We start from the raw sequence: 12,728 nt of genomic DNA, 5'->3' as shown, positions 1-12,728 counted from the left end.
GGGTCCTGGGTTGAGTGAGTATGTGTATGTCATCCATGATATGGAGAAAGATGATAACTACAGGGGCAAGACAAACGCATTGAGTTGATTGTCAATTCTATTGAGCTGAGGGGTATCTATCAAGCCAGTCCTGGAGGCATATGTCGTATCTTCAACCTATTCCCAAACAAAAGATGTTATACATGGAGTTTTTCATTCAGTCGTACAAAAGCTCTAGAGATCTACATCCAGGCTGGCGATCTATACCGGTTGTGTCACCACAGACTTTGGCAGTTCAGCCGCAAGCTTCCGTTCATCCCGTTCCTGGAGCATCTCAAGCACAATGCGACGTAACTCAAAGATTACTTCAACGGCAATGAGCACGATAATGATCCATTCAAGGCGAGTACCATGTTGCTCACTGGACATCTCACGCAGAACGCTGGCGATTTCAGCAGCGTAGTCCATCTTTTGGTTCAATGCGCGGATTCGCACGTTTACATCGAGTGCACGACCAACTTGTTCGTAGTAACCCTCTAGACCAAGATCGGAGCTGGTGTCCCAGAAGATATCTGGCAATGAGTCGGTGAGTTCAGAATAGTGATTGAGACGAGCACGCAGACTGAGGAGCTCGCCTGTTTTTTGTAGGATGAACTTTCGACCAAGAGGTACACCAGCACCTTGTGAGAGTAGTGCGGGGATGTTGCGTGTGCTTTCAAAGTACGAGGTCAAGGCCGTTTCGAGAACAGCAAGTTTTGTGCTTCGAGCCAGACCCGATGAGAAAGCAACCTTTGCTAGAGTAGTGTCTAGCTTATCAGCCTCCTTGTGCTCCTTGCGAGTACCAAGAACAATAACATCGCCCTTCAGCACACTTGCTTCTCGGTTTGTATCGGTTGTGAATTCGAGATCCTCAAACTCCCGACTTTCAATGGAGTGCGCTTCTTCAGCAGCACGCATGATCTGTCTTGTAACGACATCGGGGGGCAGCGACCATGTCACAATTGTGCCGGACGGAAAGACAAAGATGTCTCCACCATTTACACCTCTTGCATGGACCACCTCGTTTGCGTCGAATCCCGTGCCATCCGGGTCAATGTCAAAACCATGCGATGAAAGAATCTCGAGAACTACAGGCATCTTGAATGATTCTGCGACGCAGGTCGCGCTGACCACATTGGAAGGTTCATCGCTGGGACTTCCTGGTGCTGTTGCGCCTCGTTTGGGCTGCTGGGCAATGATGGCGACTCGACGCAGTGAATTCTTGGCTGTATTCGATCGAGTGGGCTTCCTCTTTGAAGAAGCAGGACCTTTCTCTTCTTTGGAGAGTTCAGAGACGGAACGGGAACCGTCGTCGACCTGAGACAGGTAGGGATTCGAGGTGAAGAAGCTTCGCTTTCGAGGGAAGCTAGCCAAAGAGGTGAGATGAAATTGTCGACGAGGCCTCAGCCGTGGCCCGGCGACTGAGGTGTGAAAGAGGCGGGCGACATTGAGGGTGATTCGCTGGGAGGAATTCCTCATGATGTGACAACAATTATGCCATTAAAGGTGAATTTATGGTGGGTTGACTCAATCAAAGTATTGAGAATGAACCAATGTCGAATCAAAAGAAGCTCTACTAACCAAGACATTGACATCGGGAGCGGACCCGATGATAAGATAAAGAAATCAGTGATAAGATAAAGAAGTCATCGAATTATCTGCATGTGAGAGACCACGTGATATCCCCCAACGGAATGTGGGTATGCTAGACCGCTTCGGGAGGCATCTTGGAGACTTGGACACCCATGACGAAGTCCCACCGTAGGGAGATCCATCTCTAGGGGAGACCAGACAAGCCCAGAAACGGTTAATTACGCTACGCTACGCTTCTCATCTCAACACCGACCGACCCCGAACAGGACAGGACGACTTTAAATTCAGAGGAGGCCCCCTTGACCTGAAATCTTCATCAACCTCTTGGCGTCATTCTTCGCCTCTTTTAATTCATAACCTCCGCTGTTCTCTATCACCGCGGACTCTTTTTCTTCTTCTTGTTCTCCCCTCTTCTCTACCCCACCATACAACATCTATCACCATGGATCTGAACCCCAAGTACGACAACTATGATTTCCCCATCAAGGGCCCTGAGAAGCAGGATGGCCACGCCGGCTACCTCACAGAGGACCAGATCGCCAAGCTTCACCAGTTCCGCATGATGCTCGAGTCCGAAGGTTGCACTGATCGATTGGACACCTTGACTCTGGTATGAGATATACCTTAATCTAGCTAAGCTTGCTTGCTTTCCTTGGACCCTGGAAAAAAAAGGGCCATGTAACGCGACACAGCAAATACTGACAACGCCCTCCTCTACAGCTTCGATTCCTCCGAGCGCGCAAGTTCGATGTCGAGGCCGCCAAAGCCATGTAAGACTTTTTTGCCCTTCCTTTCCATCTGATGGCGGTGGAACGAGAAAATGTGCTGGTAGCGACAGGGGGGCTGACCGCCACTATAGGTTCTTGGATACTGAGAAATGGCGAAAGGAGGTTAAGCTTGACGAGACTGTGCCTATCTGGGACTATCCCGAGAAGGCTGAGATCGGAAAGTACTACACTCAGTTCTACCACAAGACCGACAAGGTATGGCAAGCTGGTGACGACGAGGGAGAGCTATCATGAGAACATATGTTGACTAATGTTTTCTTTCCTCATACAGGATGGACGACCCATCTACATCGAGACCCTTGGTGGTATTGATCTGACCGCCATGTACAAGATCACCAGCGCTGATCGCATGCTCCTGAACCTCGCTGTCGAGTACGAGCGCGTCGCCGATCCCCGTCTTCCTGCCTGCTCCCGCAAGGCCGGCCACCTCCTCGAGACATGCTGCACCATCATGGATCTCAAGGGCGTTTCCATCACCAAGGTTCCCCAGGTTTACTCTTACGTCCGACAGGCCTCTGTCATCTCCCAGAACTACTACCCCGAGCGTCTCGGCAAGCTGTACATGATCAACGCCCCTTGGGGTTTCTCCACCGTTTGGAGTGTTGTCAAGGGCTGGCTCGATCCCGTCACCGTCTCCAAGATCAACATTCTCGGTTCTGGATACAAGAGTGAGCTCCTCAAGCAGATCCCCGCTGAGAACCTCCCCAAGCAGTTCGGTGGCGAGTGTGTGTGCGAAGCTGGCTGTGAGAACAGCGATGCTGGTCCTTGGCACGACCCTGAGTGGGCTCGTCCCGCTTGGTGGGAGAAGAAGCAGGATGCCAACGTCATCGAGAACAAGGGCTCTGAGATTGAGGAGCCCGCAAAGGCTCCTGAGGCTGCTCCCGCTGCCGAGGGTGCTGATGCTACCCAGACTGCCCCTGCTCCCGCCCCTGCTGCCGCTTAAAGAAGAGTATATGTACCAAAGGTGAAGAACATGGAAGAAAGATAGACGGGCGGGTTTGCGACGTCTTAATATAGACCACATATTTTCTCTCGTTTACCATGCTTTTTTTTTTTTCAACAAATGGGGTTTGAGAGGTTATCTGAGCGAAGAGAGAGAGAGATATATATATATATATATGGTAAAAACACGTTGGAGGAGAGTATGGCGGAGCGTGACGTTTGTAGGGAGCACAAAAAAAGACTTCCAACCCCCTTCTTGTTCTGCTCGGTTTATAAACATGCTCATGTGGACGTTTTATTTCGTGTGTGCCTAGACTTATGTTAGATGCTGGCTGACTGAGGTTCCTGACTATGGCTGCAATAATTCTCAACAATAGACGCGGTCTCGAGATTTGTGTTGTAAAATGTGAAGTGATATTGCCGATTAATCCAATTCAATCCAATGCGCCCCAACTCCCTGTTCGTAATACACTGATCGCCGCCCTGGGTATATATGCAATCAAGACAAGGGATGTCTTTTATCGTCCCTGCGTAACGACATACTCGCCCGCCACGCGCGCTCTCTCCATCTTGGCCACCACAGCAGGCATATCGCGCTTCAATCTTCCCAGACCCTCGACAGCTCTTCGAAATCCTTTCTCCACGCCGTCTTGTCTCTCCAGTGGTTGGACATCCAAATCCACTTCAGCGGCCTCTGCTATAATCTGCTGTTTTCGCGCTTCGAGCATATCGTCGTCACGCTTTAAACTATCGCGTAATTGCTCTGCTTGCGCCTCGGCCGTTGTAGTGGGTACCGAGCGTTTCAATGCCGCAACGTCCTCGAGAAGCTTTTCTTCTTGTGTGATTAAATCTGCCACGCGCCGGCGCTTGCGTGTATCGAAAGGTTCGTAAACGGTATCGGGCTCGACGTTTGATTCGGAGAGGAAAGAGTCTGGAGATACGGGGAGGCCGTTTATCGAGAGATTTGGGGAGGCGAGGGAGAATGTTTTGTCGATGTACTAATGTCGTTAGTTCCGTACCATAAGATAGATTCAATGAGGAACAGTACCTCGTTGACGAGCTTTTCTATCTGATCTCGCAATTCATCCTCCCCATCGTTGCCCTCTACCACGGGAAATGCTTCGTTGAGACGTTCTGCAGCCGCGCGACGGACATTGGCTATGAGATATGAGAGATCGTCGGGGGATTGCAGCTCGATCTTGCGCTGGACTTGGGCGACGACAGATTCAGAGTCCATGACTATTACTCTCCAGAGGAGAAGAAAAAGTAAAGAATAGTTGGAAGAGAGGGGGTAGTAGAGGAAAGGTTGTGCTATCAAGGTGCTTGACGGTGAGTGCCTGCCCCGCGGCCGCGTTTAGTCAATTGTTTACTTTGAAACTCCGGGTGCCGACTCGGAAACGGAGACGGGGCTTATCTTATCGCTTAATATGTCACCTCCAACCAGAACATGAACTTGTAAATAATTTATTGTTGACTGAACTTGCAAATCACGCTGATATTTTCAATAACCTCATTATTCCATCAATCGTTCTCATATGTCGTTCCAAGCTTGTTCGCTCACGTTGTACTCTGAAATGAGAGTCCTTCTGTTAACTCCCTCTTGCTCCCGCTTACAGGAAAGCAAGATCTTGTCCATAGGAGCACCAGAGAGTTCTGCCTCAACCTCACTCATTCTGCGCGATTCCGGTAATAATGGAACCTGGTAATCCAGATCGCGCATTGGGGTATTCAGCTGAAAGTCATCCCCAACCTCAACACCCCCATAAAAGTTCCCTTCTTCCAACTCGACCACCTTTTTGGCGACACATGCTGCGATATGCGCATCCCAGATGCCTTCTCTGTGAGGACTCGTCCTGAGAAGCTTAATTGCCTCAACCCGGATGCGATGGACTCGACATTTGACCGCTGTGAAATAAAGTGGCGGTATCCAGCCCATGTCGATGATGGACCTGGGCATGCAAGTCGTCATGATATACAGCGGCATCTCGTCCTCCAGTTCATAATGAAGCGACAGTTCCCACAACTTTGTAAGTTCTTTGATGAGTAGGATGAACTTGTCGGTACAGGTGTCGTATATGGTCTCGTTATTGTATATGCAGGTCTCAGCCATAACGTTCGTCATGGCGTAGTGTATCCTCAGGATCTGGTATGCTTTTTGCAAGTATATGTTTGAGCCACCTGGTCGCGCTTTCATAAGATCTTGAAACATGCCATGCCATTGAGCGAGCCTTGTTTTGACGAGTTGCTGGGCCGTATGCTCTGTTGCTGTTATTGTCTGTTGACGAGTTCGATGAGTAAGATGGAATATCTGGTTGTAAACAAGCTCTAACCCTTTCCAAGCATCGTTGAGATTAGCGAAAGATTCAAGAAAACTCTTCTCGGGGTGGTGAGCTGGCTGTAGAATAACACATGAGTGGTGGTACAGCAGTCTGAAGAGCTCAACCTGGATATGGAGCCTGGACAGGGCCTCCACTATCCAAGCATCGGTCGACTCGTGACAGGGTTTCAATGCCAAGATGCCCGAATTAGCTTCGGGAAGACCCTGCATCTGCCAAAGAATGTCAAGCCCATTCTTCAGGTGAAGCTGCGCCGTAGCGAAGTGGCCCCGGAAGAACTCTAAGCAGACAAAGACAACACAAGTGATGAGCGCCACACGACACGATTCTTTATCCTTGGCGTTGAAGTGTGGCTGCAGATGTGCAATGGCCTTGACGTACTGCTGCAGCGTAAACTGCTCCTGTTGGCTCATTTGAGACGTGGGCGAGTTTCTATGTATGTCCAATGTCACGACACCCTTCTTGTGCGCCGAGCTGAGCGCAAGCAGGGCATGCAGCACAGCGGGTTCTCTAGACCCAGCCTGGAAGACGAGGGTGTTCCAGAAGCCGGAAGAGAAAGTGGCTGATATCTTTGTAGAAGTGCGACACTTGAACCAGTCAAAGTAGAGCTTCTCGTTTGCGTTTAGAGAGAAGACGAGGGTTGTCTCTAGGGGAGCGCCAAGAGTGAACCTGGGCCGGGACTGGGAGTGTTGTGTAAGAGCGTGTGATCCTCCGCCCCAGATTCCGTATCCGTCGCATACTCGACCTGTTGATAGACATCTTTGACAGGCTGGACGACCTTCGTCACACTTGACTTTTCTCAATCTAAGTCATTAACCTCTGTTCTGTTCTCTTGTCTCTTGTCTCTTGTCTCTTGTCAAGTACTCACTTGCATGTTTTACAACCCGATTTGACCTTGGATTTCCCCTTTCGAGCCATTTTATGAAAACAATACAACAGGGAAGAAACGGAGTTGATTTGTCTGCTCGGAAACCTTTAGATCTGCTTGGTTGTCAATTTAAGCGGAGATGGCATTTTGGCGTCGTCGAACGTGCCCCTGGAGCTTATAAGTCGGGAATATTCTTGCTAGGCCCGCAGGTTGGGGGCGCTAATAGAGGGACTACGTACTGAGCGTGCCCTGCCACCCCGCGGACTACTCCGCTGACGAGATCGTCATCCATATCTGCACTTCCTATTGGTTTGCTCGGAAACTACGAGACCTGATTGGTTGAGATGCTGGGCGTCAGAGCCTTGGGTGCAAGAGTGCCAAGATAGTACTTATACGTAAGTTTGTCCGCTTCGGAAACTTTTGAGAGTCTGTTGTATGATGTAGTTGAGCCGGAGATAAGATTTAAGAGGCTATTACTATTTAACAATGATATGTTCATTGTTAAGTCCAATCTCCGTGAAGATGCATGAAAATATCGTGGAATTGGGTCGTATAAAAGTCGATTTTGAAGCCAGCAACTATGAATTTCTTGCCAGATAACCAGCTCAACAGAATAAACAAATCTGAACTTTACATTATTCAAATTCTTATCATCATGTCAGTTAAAACCGCCCCTCGAGTCTCCCTTGGCAAGAATGGCCCTCTCGTCTCTCGCATGGGCTTGGGCTTGGGCTTGGGCACCATGGGCTTAACCCGTCCAACATATGGAGCTATCCCTATTCAAGGTGAAATATTTGCGTTCCTTGATCATGCTTATGAGGCAGGTGTAACGTTTTGGGATAGTGCTGAGTAAGTTCAACAGTCTGACAGCATCCAAATACCAGCTAACCACATATAAGCTACTATAACGATTGCGAGGAAATCATTGGCAAGTGGTTCAGACGTACTGGCAAACGAGGTGATATCTTTCTTGCAACCAAGTTTGGATACGTAAAGAATAGCCAGACCTTTGAGCTCAACACTTCATATGTATATGTCAAGAAAGCATGTGCTGAGAGTCTACGGCTCTTGGATATTGAGTCTATCGATCTCTGTAAGCATGGAAATATCAGCAGAAACTCTAATTATAACTGCTATAGCCTATCTGCACATACCCAATCCCGAGACGCCTATCGAGGAAACCATGCGCGCTCTGAAAGAGCTACAAGAGTAAGAAACTCCCCAGAAAGGCAAGAAGTTCTGACGGAAAGCTTCTTAGTGAAGGCAAGATTAAGTGTATAGGACTCTCAGCTGTCACCTCAACCACTCTCTGTAGAGCCGCCAAGATCGCCCCAGTTGCCGCGATTCAGATCGGATACTCTGCATTCGGGCTCTACTGTGAGGGAGAAAAGGGCACTCACATCCTTGACACATGCCGGGAGCTTGATTTAGCCATCGTCGCAGCAATGCCCCTCGGTCGAGGTCTTCTGACCGCCAACTTCATCGATGGAACAGCATCTGGACAACAAGATAGCGATGTTCGATATCAGCTCATCCCCCGGTTCACGGGCGGGAACCGCGAGAAGAATATTTAGCTTGTAAGTCAGTTTAAGGGGTTGGCTGATAAGAAGGGAATAATTACTGCTCGACTTGCGATTGCGTGGCTGTTAAAGCAGGGCGATGATATTATCCCGATTCCAGGAACAAAGAGGATTCAGTATTTCGAGGAGAATTGGGCTGCTCTTGATATAGTTCTCAGTGGTGAGGAAGAAGCTGAGATCAGGAAGTTTGTGGAGAAAGCTGACATTGCCAGTGTGCCACTACCTCCTGCTCTCGATGGTTGGCTGTTCAGAGATACAAAGGAGGAGTCTGTATGAGCTGCTAACTTTTAGTACCTGTTTATATCAAAGAAGAATGACATACAAGGTCACATATATCAAACACCAAAAGGCCCGATATATCGACCGAGCTTCCTCTTCACTCCGATGATTCTCTTCTCGTCAATAACACCATGTGCCTTCAGGATATCCAAAATTCCATAGATGAAATCCTTACTGTCGTTACGCACCTCACCCTCTGCCAGGCTCCAGAACGGCGAGATACAAGTCATGTTCACAAGACTCTCAAACCGCTCTGCGTTTACTGTACAAAGTTTTCCCCAAGCGACATAGGATGGAAGAATACGCGGGTTATTTGAATGCCGATATATCCTGCAAAAGTTGCCGCGGTGAGCTCGAATAACTTCGAAGTTTTGACAGAGATGAGTAATAGTTTTGTATGCGGAGAGCGTCCATTGAAAGTCCTTGTCTAGATCGGGGGTCGAGATGGTAATGAAGACTTGTATGGTACACGGTGAGAACGAGGCTGGACGGCTGCTGTAAAGATAATAACCGTGAGACATGGTGACTAGATATGTTCGTCAGTGTAGAGGAAAATAGGTATGAATATGCTTGAGGACTCCCGGCATGAGAAATTCACTCCATCTTATAGGGTGAGACTCGTTGTGACCAAAGGACAAGTAGATAACAAAGGTTCTTTGATTAGAAGAATTTCATTGCAGTGATTCACGATTCAATGTAGCTCATTGATGGACTATCTACAAGTCATTCTTTGAAATCAATGGCCGATTGCATCTGATTAAGAGGATGCATTGAGGTCAGATGAAATCTGAATCAGGCATCCTTTTAGTCTGTTTGTCAAACGTTGGATGGAATCTATCATCCCTTATAATCTACTTAGTGAAAGTTCCATGCTCTTTACAAACAGCACCGCCCTTTCAGGTTCAATAATACCTGCATCAATGGGGCTATCCACCATCCCCATGATATACCCCTAACTACATCAGACGTCTTGAGAACTCAACCCTGAATCCGGAAACATGATCCTGCGCCCGTAGAAGATCTCAGGTACCTATTCAAAATCAGTTCTTGCCAGCAGTACATCTTTTCTTTTCTTTTCTAGGTAGTGGCCCAATACGCCCATACATGGGTTCCCTCTGCTAACTCTGTATCAAAACATTCATCATAGCTCAAGACAGGAATGACGAGGCGAGCAAGGACACACATATTGAGTATCAAGGGAATCAATGTCAGGTACCTTTCGCAGAGAAATCTCAGGCACGCATACAGATCTGTGCTTACCAGTGAACAGAAAGCTGGCCACTGTCAACAAAAGTTCTATTTCTGATAGTTAAAAGTGATTGTAGTACCTCAAGTGATCACCCAAGCATAAGCCCCGTAGATCAAACACCAGAATCGTCCTGGAATATGCCGACAGGGTTCCAGTGATTCTTCCGGTCGCCATACCAATCTTTCCACTTCTTACAGCCGTCATTGACCTGCTTTAATTTCTCCGGAGTCATCATCTTCCTCAGATCTTCTTCACGCTCCATGATCTGCAATGCCAACCCACTTGAAGCATGCCAGGCAATATGGCAGTGGAACAACCAAGAGCCAGGATTATCAGCCTTGAAGGCGACTATGAGGTAGCCTCCAGCCGGGATCAGTGCTACGTCTCGGCGAGGCGGGTTGTCGAATTTGAGTGTGATGGGGTTATCTGGGTCATCAATCTGCGAAGAGTCTGAACCTTGAGCGAGAAGAGCAAAGTCGTGGCCATGAAGATGAAGCTATAATCGTCAGCAACTTCCTATGTCAAACTGGACTGAACTTACTGGGTGAGCAAGCGAGATGAATGTCCTGTTATTCCCAAGCTCCTCAGTTGCTGGAGCCGTGATGACAAGGTAGACCCATCCGCCTCTGTTCTCTGCTGGAACAATGACATAATCGCCAGGCCATTCTTTCTTTTCGTCAAGTAAAGTGATAGTAGGCTCCGAGAAGTTGAGCCAGAGAGGCTGTGCGCCGAAAGCCCACCAGCTGAACTTATCTCCCAGATGAGGCCTATTCTTTTCCTGCTGCAGGCCAAGTTTTAGATCCTTGCTTTTGTCTCCTGAACCTTGTTAGTAAAAAGCCTCAACCACAATCTTGACCTAGGTATACTCACTACTATAGAGTTCAACAGGGGGGATCGACCATGGCAGGACAGGCTTCAAGTTCTCATACTTCTCATCACTGCAAGTCTTGTTCCACGGGCCTCTCCAGGTCTGAGGTACCTCTGAGCTCACAGGTTCATATCTAAGAATACCTTGCCGTTCATCAGGCTCGTTACCATCTTCAAAACCCTTGCAACCATCTGCGGGAACTGTGCGGATCCAATAGTTTCCATTATCTGACGCGGGAAATTTGGTGTCGTTTCTAGGGTTGGCATGCAGAACGACATGATATCTTTGGCCTTGAGGCTGTTAGCTTTATATGCTATAATGGATATGGCATGACCTACCGATTCCGACGAGGATATGGTCTACTGTATAGGGGTGAATGGGTACAAAGTCGGAGCTCATGACCTCAAAGTGGTGATTGTCGATACTGAAAAGGAATGTGGTATCGACAGATGTGTTGATGATACGAAGGAGATATTTCTTGCCCTATAAGGGGGGTAAGCATCATATCGTAATCCTTCAATTGCAAGTTCTTACCTTGGTTACGGTCATGTTGTAACGTTCGCGCGGAAAGCTGCCGGCAAAGTTTCCTAAAAGAGCCTTGTAAGCATTCAACGAGATATGTAGGTCAATGTGTCTTACCAATTCCATTCATCAATATGCTATTCATCTGGGGCCTGGTAGGGACACCGGTCAGTTCTCTCTCCCACTCCTGAAAGGCACTTCGATGGTTCCAATCGGTGATAAGAATAGGATCCTTCGCTTCATCATAGTGAGCTGATGACGGTCCAAAAATAGTTATAGGTCCTGCAAGACCGTCGGCGTATTGTAGAGAGTAGTGACTATGATACCAAGAAGAACCATACTGAAGGGCACGAAACTCATATGTGAAGGTATCATTTGGGGCAATGGGACATTGAGTGACACCGTTGACTCCATCCATCTCCATGGTTCCGTTCTGCCTGATACCATGCCAATGGATTGTAGTGCCGTTATATCGCAGTTTATTTGTGACGTGAACTCTGATGAGATCGCCCCAGCAGGCTTTGATCCATGGACCGGGGTAGGTTTGGTTGAAGACCTTTCCATACGGGCTGTCGATGCCGTCGCCGTTGATAGTCTTGTTGTCAACCACAAGCCAATACTGCAGACATGATTCAGTAAAATTCCTCAAGTGTGAACAACATAAGTGACTGTGTACCTCTCGAAGCACCCCAGGTGGATACATAGTCTCATAGTCAGTATGAATACTGAAATTATGTCCATCAGAGCTCTTCAGCCAGCAGTGTCGGTTTTCCGGGGTAGAGCATGGTTTCCAGTCATTTCCAAGCTCGGGATACTTGCAAGTGAAGTCTTCATCAGGTGAATCGGGGCCATTTGGTGCTGGGAACTTCGGATAGTTTTGTGAGATCTGGCCATTTTCGAAAGACAAGACAGGTTGCTCAGAGTCACCTCCGATATGCTCGTGAAATGGTAGTGAGAAGAACGTAACGGTGTAGACGACGAACGTCTTGCACGCGCTGTAGAAACCCATCTTGGGCAAAGGTCTACTAATGCCTCAGCGAAATTTGGAATATGAAATTTGCGACCTACTCAGAACTCTGGAGCTTGAGTAAGATGGTAAATGAGAGAGAACAGAAAGGTGTCAGGGATAGCTACGTCCATATCATCTCTCAGCATGGAGTTTCTTGTTTCTTCCGTCTGTTTACCTTCGTCATTTGAGTATGTGACAAGCCATTTCGCAACCTACACAATACACAATCGTCCCTTTGTAGTCTCGTCACATCTCTTCTACAAGCTCTGATCGAATCCCATGGTTATATTTCAGCCATGACTTGAACCTAGTTCGAGCTCAGCTTTCAAAGCTGTCCAAATCTGGTCATCAGCCGCACTCTAGCTTGAGCCACCACTGCTTTCCCCTCATTGATTGGAATGTCATACGAGAGCGTTACCATAGAGAGACAGAAGATATCCCCGCTTCTGTAGAAACACGTTCAGAGCTAGACTAGCTTGAGCTTGTCGTTCCGTCCCGTCCCGTATAAGTTAGTGAGTTATCGTTGAGGTGACGCATTCCTTGTCTGTCAGCCAGCCTCAATCGCCAGGCTCGTCAGAAGAGGTACGTAAGTGAGACAGACTGTGATCTAGATTCTGAATTGTCTTCTGTTCCTTTACAGTTTTGGTGGCCAGCCAGTCTCTGTCTGTTTCAACGG

At 48.1% G+C, this 12,728-nt stretch overlaps 8 protein-coding genes across 11 annotated transcripts; 2 read left to right on the top strand and 6 right to left on the bottom strand.

The window, feature by feature from the left end:
- Positions 1 to 2: 2 nt before the first annotated feature.
- Positions 3 to 1,619, bottom strand: FOXG_12712 (uncharacterized protein). Its single transcript, XM_018392554.1, has one exon. It carries the CDS (start codon positions 1,495 to 1,497, stop codon positions 241 to 243), a length of 1,257 nt encoding a protein of 418 aa, XP_018251091.1. The 5' UTR covers positions 1,498 to 1,619; the 3' UTR covers positions 3 to 240.
- A 148-nt stretch (positions 1,620 to 1,767) lies between these two features.
- Positions 1,768 to 4,341, top strand: FOXG_12711 (uncharacterized protein). Its single transcript, XM_018392553.1, has 4 exons — positions 1,768 to 2,221; positions 2,332 to 2,381; positions 2,471 to 2,594; positions 2,671 to 4,341. The coding sequence occupies exons 1-4, from the start codon at positions 2,054 to 2,056 to the stop codon at positions 3,340 to 3,342; spliced, it is 1,014 nt and encodes a 337-aa protein (XP_018251090.1). The 5' UTR covers positions 1,768 to 2,053; the 3' UTR covers positions 3,343 to 4,341.
- Positions 3,080 to 4,688, bottom strand: FOXG_12710 (uncharacterized protein). Its single transcript, XM_018392552.1, has 2 exons — positions 4,390 to 4,688; positions 3,080 to 4,339 (listed from the first exon to the last, which is right to left on the bottom strand). Exons 1-2 carry the CDS (start codon positions 4,576 to 4,578, stop codon positions 3,860 to 3,862), a joined length of 669 nt encoding a protein of 222 aa, XP_018251089.1. The 5' UTR covers positions 4,579 to 4,688; the 3' UTR covers positions 3,080 to 3,859.
- A 184-nt stretch (positions 4,689 to 4,872) lies between these two features.
- On the bottom strand, positions 4,873 to 6,595 carry FOXG_12709 (uncharacterized protein; the record flags this gene model as incomplete). Its single annotated transcript, XM_018392551.1, has 2 exons — positions 4,873 to 6,481; positions 6,546 to 6,595. 2 exons carry the CDS (start codon positions 6,593 to 6,595, stop codon positions 4,873 to 4,875), a joined length of 1,659 nt encoding a protein of 552 aa, XP_018251088.1.
- Positions 6,596 to 6,652: 57 nt separating this feature from the next.
- FOXG_20754 (uncharacterized protein) lies at positions 6,653 to 6,837 on the bottom strand (the record flags this gene model as incomplete). The annotated part of the gene is made up of 2 exons (XM_018401061.1): positions 6,653 to 6,713; positions 6,785 to 6,837. 2 exons carry the CDS (start codon positions 6,835 to 6,837, stop codon positions 6,653 to 6,655), a joined length of 114 nt encoding a protein of 37 aa, XP_018251087.1.
- A 363-nt stretch (positions 6,838 to 7,200) lies between these two features.
- Positions 7,201 to 8,401, top strand: FOXG_12708 (alcohol dehydrogenase; the record flags this gene model as incomplete). The annotated part of the gene is made up of 5 exons (XM_018392550.1): positions 7,201 to 7,394; positions 7,445 to 7,638; positions 7,685 to 7,754; positions 7,804 to 8,062; positions 8,120 to 8,401. The coding sequence occupies 5 exons, from the start codon at positions 7,201 to 7,203 to the stop codon at positions 8,399 to 8,401; spliced, it is 999 nt and encodes a 332-aa protein (XP_018251086.1).
- Positions 8,402 to 8,460: 59 nt separating this feature from the next.
- FOXG_12707 (uncharacterized protein) lies at positions 8,461 to 8,925 on the bottom strand (the record flags this gene model as incomplete). The annotated part of the gene is made up of 1 exon (XM_018392549.1): positions 8,461 to 8,925. The coding sequence occupies one exon, from the start codon at positions 8,923 to 8,925 to the stop codon at positions 8,461 to 8,463; it is 465 nt and encodes a 154-aa protein (XP_018251085.1).
- Positions 8,926 to 9,120: 195 nt separating this feature from the next.
- On the bottom strand, positions 9,121 to 12,288 carry FOXG_12706 (uncharacterized protein). 4 transcript variants are annotated; one of them, XM_018392547.1, is made up of 10 exons: positions 12,228 to 12,288; positions 11,720 to 12,173; positions 11,161 to 11,662; positions 11,056 to 11,108; positions 10,860 to 11,004; positions 10,524 to 10,811; positions 10,195 to 10,469; positions 9,733 to 10,149; positions 9,665 to 9,678; positions 9,121 to 9,434 (listed from the first exon to the last, which is right to left on the bottom strand). In XM_018392547.1, exons 2-8 carry the CDS (start codon positions 12,050 to 12,052, stop codon positions 9,766 to 9,768), a joined length of 1,980 nt encoding a protein of 659 aa, XP_018251083.1. In that variant the 5' UTR covers positions 12,053 to 12,173; positions 12,228 to 12,288; the 3' UTR covers positions 9,121 to 9,434; positions 9,665 to 9,678; positions 9,733 to 9,765. The 4 variants fall into 4 exon arrangements, with proteins under 4 accessions (XP_018251083.1, XP_018251081.1, XP_018251082.1 ...); XM_018392545.1 differs by having other exon boundaries at positions 9,121 to 9,678; positions 11,720 to 12,065; positions 12,112 to 12,173; XM_018392546.1 differs by having other exon boundaries at positions 9,121 to 9,678.
- Positions 12,289 to 12,728: the final 440 nt, after the last annotated feature.

The sequence above is a fragment of the Fusarium oxysporum genome, chromosome 9 (assembly GCF_000149955.1).
Source record: "Fusarium oxysporum f. sp. lycopersici 4287 chromosome 9, whole genome shotgun sequence".
In the NCBI taxonomy this organism is placed as follows: domain Eukaryota; kingdom Fungi; phylum Ascomycota; class Sordariomycetes; order Hypocreales; family Nectriaceae; genus Fusarium; species Fusarium oxysporum.
The sequence above is the reverse complement of the archived record's forward strand: the minus strand, read 5'-3'. Positions and strand labels throughout refer to the sequence as shown.

Excerpts from the sequence above, each read along its gene's own strand:
- FOXG_12706 (XM_018392545.1), bottom strand. Across the intron at positions 11,663-11,719 it reads CACCTGGGGTGCTTCGAGAG|TATTGGCTTGTGGTTGACAA; the intron begins GTACACAGTCAC and ends TCATGTCTGCAG. Across the intron at positions 10,812-10,859 it reads CCATATCCTCGTCGGAATCG|GCCAAAGATATCATGTCGTT; the intron begins GTAGGTCATGCC and ends AACAGCCTCAAG.
- FOXG_12710 (XM_018392552.1), bottom strand. The coding sequence starts at position 4,578 with ATGGACTCTGAATCTGTCGTCGCCCAAGTCCAGCGCAAGATCGAGCTG. Across the intron at positions 4,340-4,389 it reads TAGAAAAGCTCGTCAACGAG|TACATCGACAAAACATTCTC; the intron begins GTACTGTTCCTC and ends TAACGACATTAG.
- FOXG_12711 (XM_018392553.1), top strand. The coding sequence starts at position 2,054 with ATGGATCTGAACCCCAAGTACGACAACTATGATTTCCCCATCAAGGGC. Across the intron at positions 2,222-2,331 it reads GATTGGACACCTTGACTCTG|CTTCGATTCCTCCGAGCGCG; the intron begins GTATGAGATATA and ends CCTCCTCTACAG. Across the intron at positions 2,382-2,470 it reads GTCGAGGCCGCCAAAGCCAT|GTTCTTGGATACTGAGAAAT; the intron begins GTAAGACTTTTT and ends CCGCCACTATAG.
- FOXG_12712 (XM_018392554.1), bottom strand. The coding sequence starts at position 1,497 with ATGAGGAATTCCTCCCAGCGAATCACCCTCAATGTCGCCCGCCTCTTT.